The 3,703-nt window shown below is 37.3% G+C and overlaps 1 protein-coding gene across 1 annotated transcript; it reads right to left on the bottom strand.

Annotated features, from left to right (window-relative positions):
* Positions 1-930: 930 nt before the first annotated feature.
* Positions 931-3,256, bottom strand: LOC141709597 (homeobox-leucine zipper protein ROC8-like). The gene is made up of 8 exons (XM_074513018.1): positions 3,064-3,256; positions 2,702-2,974; positions 2,492-2,593; positions 2,175-2,384; positions 1,982-2,090; positions 1,667-1,932; positions 1,484-1,573; positions 931-1,302 (listed from the first exon to the last, which is right to left on the bottom strand). Exons 1-8 carry the CDS (start codon positions 3,178-3,180, stop codon positions 931-933), a joined length of 1,539 nt encoding a protein of 512 aa, XP_074369119.1. The 5' UTR covers positions 3,181-3,256.
* Between the last annotated feature and the right edge of the window lie 447 nt (positions 3,257-3,703).

Below are 3,703 nucleotides of genomic sequence, written 5' to 3'. Positions count from 1 at the left end.
GAAAAAGCCAAGGAGCTGGGTGACTGTCAATACATAAATGGAACAGTGTATGCTAACACCGTGGACATAGGGGTGCGAGAACAGCTTGTTATGGAAAATTCCCGAATTGATGGCGACAGGGCCAGACAAAATGATGCTCCAGTTGAACGGACGGACAAAAATCCGTTATGCTCTTCCAAGGGGAATAGAGATTTTGGGTTATGGCAGGGCCATGAGGTTAACTCGGAGTTTGTCTACCTACTCGATTGCATTATGCACAAGTACCCGGAAACCTTCAAGCACTTCACCCCCCAAAACAAGACGTTATGTAACATAAATTTGAACAACCTTTGTGGTGAAGCCTTGGTTGGGAACAACTTGATTCCTAATTGTCGATCAATACCAAAAAAATTCAGGGATATCTTTAATGCAACATCCTGTTCATATACTGCTCCTCAACCTTAGTAGATTCGGACGACAAACGTAATAGTTCACTTACCGGTAGACTAGTAGTTAAATACCTCATTCATCTATAGTAAGAACTTTTTAATGAAATGTACAGGCAAGTTTTCTTTAAATTTCCAGATGTACCTTTAACACATGGATTTCTCAGGAACGGACTTCTTCGAGATCTGCAGCCCGGAGTCTAAATGCTTCTACATTTGTTATGCATGTTGCCATCCTATTGCTTAGCAACTTGTGTCCTGGAATCCTGATTCTTTTCCCATCTATATCAATGGTCTGATTTTTATGTAACCGATCAATTTGTTATTCAGTGACTAGGTAGAACTCTTTACAAGTCTAGATGAATGAAAGTCCATAACACCAACCATTTTCTACTTTGTTTGCTAGAAGACTTTTAATCCTTATATCTCTTAACAGTTGACATCTGAACTTTTTTACACAGGAAACTGGTAAACAGCCAGAGTCAGTTTAAAACTAAATATTGGTTTAACATATAGCACTGTTACAAGTAGAGCAATTCAAGGCAGCTTTTATTTGCCTTATAGTGTTTCCCACCAGGTGATTTATTGTATTCACCGCCTCCTGGCTCATCGTACCTGTTGTCAAGTTGCTCATGATAATTTGTACTACTATTGTAACAAGTGATCCAGCTGACAGTTCTCCAGGACCCAGATTTTCTCCAGTATCAGGTGATATTGCGAATCCAGAGGATAAGATTGGGACAACTGAGGGGTCTTCACTACTCATGGCTATGTTGATGGCATGTGGGTCTATAGGACAGTACACAACAAGGGCACCTGATGAGTCAATGCAGCTTTCTTGAAGTATTAACATGTTGCTCTGGCTGGTACCCGAGGCCTGCCAATCGTAAGATTGCTTTAATTAAACGGGGCAAGTATAAAAACAATTATATGTTGTTCAAGACATGTTCTCCTGAGAATTAGGGTTCTCTGTAAGGGGCTCCCTAAAAAATCCTTGCCTTTAAATAAGATAAAGATCGCAAGTATAACTTAAAGCAAAAAAAGGCTAAAAATCACACCCCGAGAACAGAGATACGATTCCCTGGATGAGATCCACACGCAATATGGCCAATCTCTTTGACATGATTATGATTAGAAAAAACATCCCACTGATCAAAAAAACAAACAAAAGATTATTTGTAAGAGTGATATGCATAAGAAGCTTTGCACCAGAAAAAGAAACTTTGTATCATAAATCTTACAAGGGGTCGGTTTCTTCCGTCCCTGAAGAAATTGAAAACCTCTACAGAAGCAAATGGGACGGAAATAGTAGTTGCTGTACTCAGAACAATGCTGTTAGGATGGCCAGGATCAGTGCACCTTTGAAGCATTGCACATACTTCCAAATCGTTCATCCCAGAGATCATCACTTGCTGTCCATTAACTGTGTTGATGCTAGAACAAAAAGTCTTAACCATCCTCTGGGAAAGTTTCATCAAATTTCTTTTGCCATGAGTGGATGTAATTACTGGAAATCAGGTGTTAAATCAATTTCATATACTTGTGTCACAAGGCACCACTAAATAGATATAGAAAAAAAATAAAATGCAGAGCATGTAGATGGCTTACCTCCTCCAAAATAGGAAGTATTACATCTTCAATTTCCATGTGTTCAATCCAAGTAATCTGTCATCATGAAATATGTTAAGATGGTCGAGTAAAAAAACACAAAAAAGAGGAAAAAAACGGTTGCTAAAGACTTAGCAAGACCTTCGAGCAGCCATTGAGCATGTGTTGAATTAAGCAACCAGAAGGTAGAAGACGAACTGGACTTTGAGAGTTAGAAAAAGGTTCTTGGGGAAAGTTATAGGAAACATCAACTATAGCCCATGTATGTTGCTCAATTTGCTCACAAAAACGAAGAAAATAGAATTTGCGGGTTGGTACTAATGGGGACAACACCTGCAACTCTTCATACATCTACAACAAGAACAAATTCATTTTCAAGCTGTTTGTACCATAATATATACATAGATTATACAAAAGCGGAGAAAAATGAATGGATTGAATATATGTATATATATAACCAGTTGTAACAAGCCACTCCGACTGCCCGTCAATCCGGATGATACAACTTCAAGTGTTGTTGCCCTCGAAACAATATTAGGAAAAAATTCCATCCACTTGTTCTGCAAAGCAGAAATAATTCACATCCCCACACCAAAATATTATATAGCATTTTGGTGTTTAATAAGGTGTTAACCAAATATAATAATAGAAAGAATACAAAAACTAACCGCATGCATGAACATATCAACTAATTCCAAACTATCGATGATCACAACACTTGAATCTTTTGATGATTCAATGCGAACATTAGGACTTTTAGCAACTCCGGGAAAAATGCTCTCATAACATTCAAGATTTAAAACTTGGCGCCCATCAGCTGATGATCTTATCCAGAAAGGTGAATCACTTTGTACAAGCTTGATCAGTTCATCCATAGCATTACGAGAAACATCCACCATTAGCGGCTTGTAATTGGCAACTATGTTCTCATATCTTTTAAGCTGCAGTACATACTTAACTAAGTAATTACAGAGCATGAACTTAAGTTTGACTAAATTGCAGTGGAGTACACAGCTCCAATGATACAAACCTGTTCTCTTAACTGACCGTTCTCTTCCCGCAACTTTTGTTCTTTCAAGTAAGTATCTCCACCAAACTGATCCGGACCTCTACAAGATGGGCACATAACATTCTTAAGCGCCTCCATGATGGCGATATTTTCATTTCGGATCTTATCATTTTCGGCACGAAGAACATTGTTGTCAGATTTTTCATGTTTTGCCTAAAACATTTCAGTCAGCACCAAACAAAAACAAGAAAGAACAAAGACTTAAATAAATTAATATCAACGAATCTTTAATTGTGTCCTTTTGTTTTGAAACCAAAATTTAATTTGGCAAGAAGACAATCCCAACTCTTTACTTAGCTACATCCTCATTTTCTCGTCTGGATGGGGACATTCCCGAAACGCCCTTCAATTAAACACATAAAGAAATTATTAGAAATAATAAATGGACTCGTCACCTTACAACTGAAACAAACATATGCCATATATCCACTAGTAGTAGACAAAGGATATCTCGATGTCAGATGTAACGATACCTTACCTTTACGGCTCTACTTAGATTAGTCATAAAATAATTTTATTTTTTCGCTAATTAAAACATGAAATAATTGAATAGTCCAAAACTACGCACTCACATTATATTTCAAGAAATAAAATATATTCA

This window comes from Apium graveolens, chromosome 1 (assembly GCF_009905375.1).
Source record: "Apium graveolens cultivar Ventura chromosome 1, ASM990537v1, whole genome shotgun sequence".
Lineage (NCBI taxonomy): Eukaryota > Viridiplantae > Streptophyta > Magnoliopsida > Apiales > Apiaceae > Apium > Apium graveolens.
The sequence above is the reverse complement of the archived record's forward strand: the minus strand, read 5'-3'. Positions and strand labels throughout refer to the sequence as shown.

Bases quoted from the DNA above. Each gene is read 5' to 3' on its own strand.
- LOC141709597 (XM_074513018.1), bottom strand. From the start codon at position 3,180: ATGGAGGCGCTTAAGAATGTTATGTGCCCATCTTGTAGAGGTCCGGAT. The intron at 2,385-2,491 runs GTTATATATATA...TTCTTGTTGTAG, and splicing joins GGAGTGGCTTGTTACAACTG to ATGTATGAAGAGTTGCAGGT. The intron at 1,574-1,666 runs GTAAGATTTATG...TTTTTTGATCAG, and splicing joins ACGGAAGAAACCGACCCCTT to TGGGATGTTTTTTCTAATCA.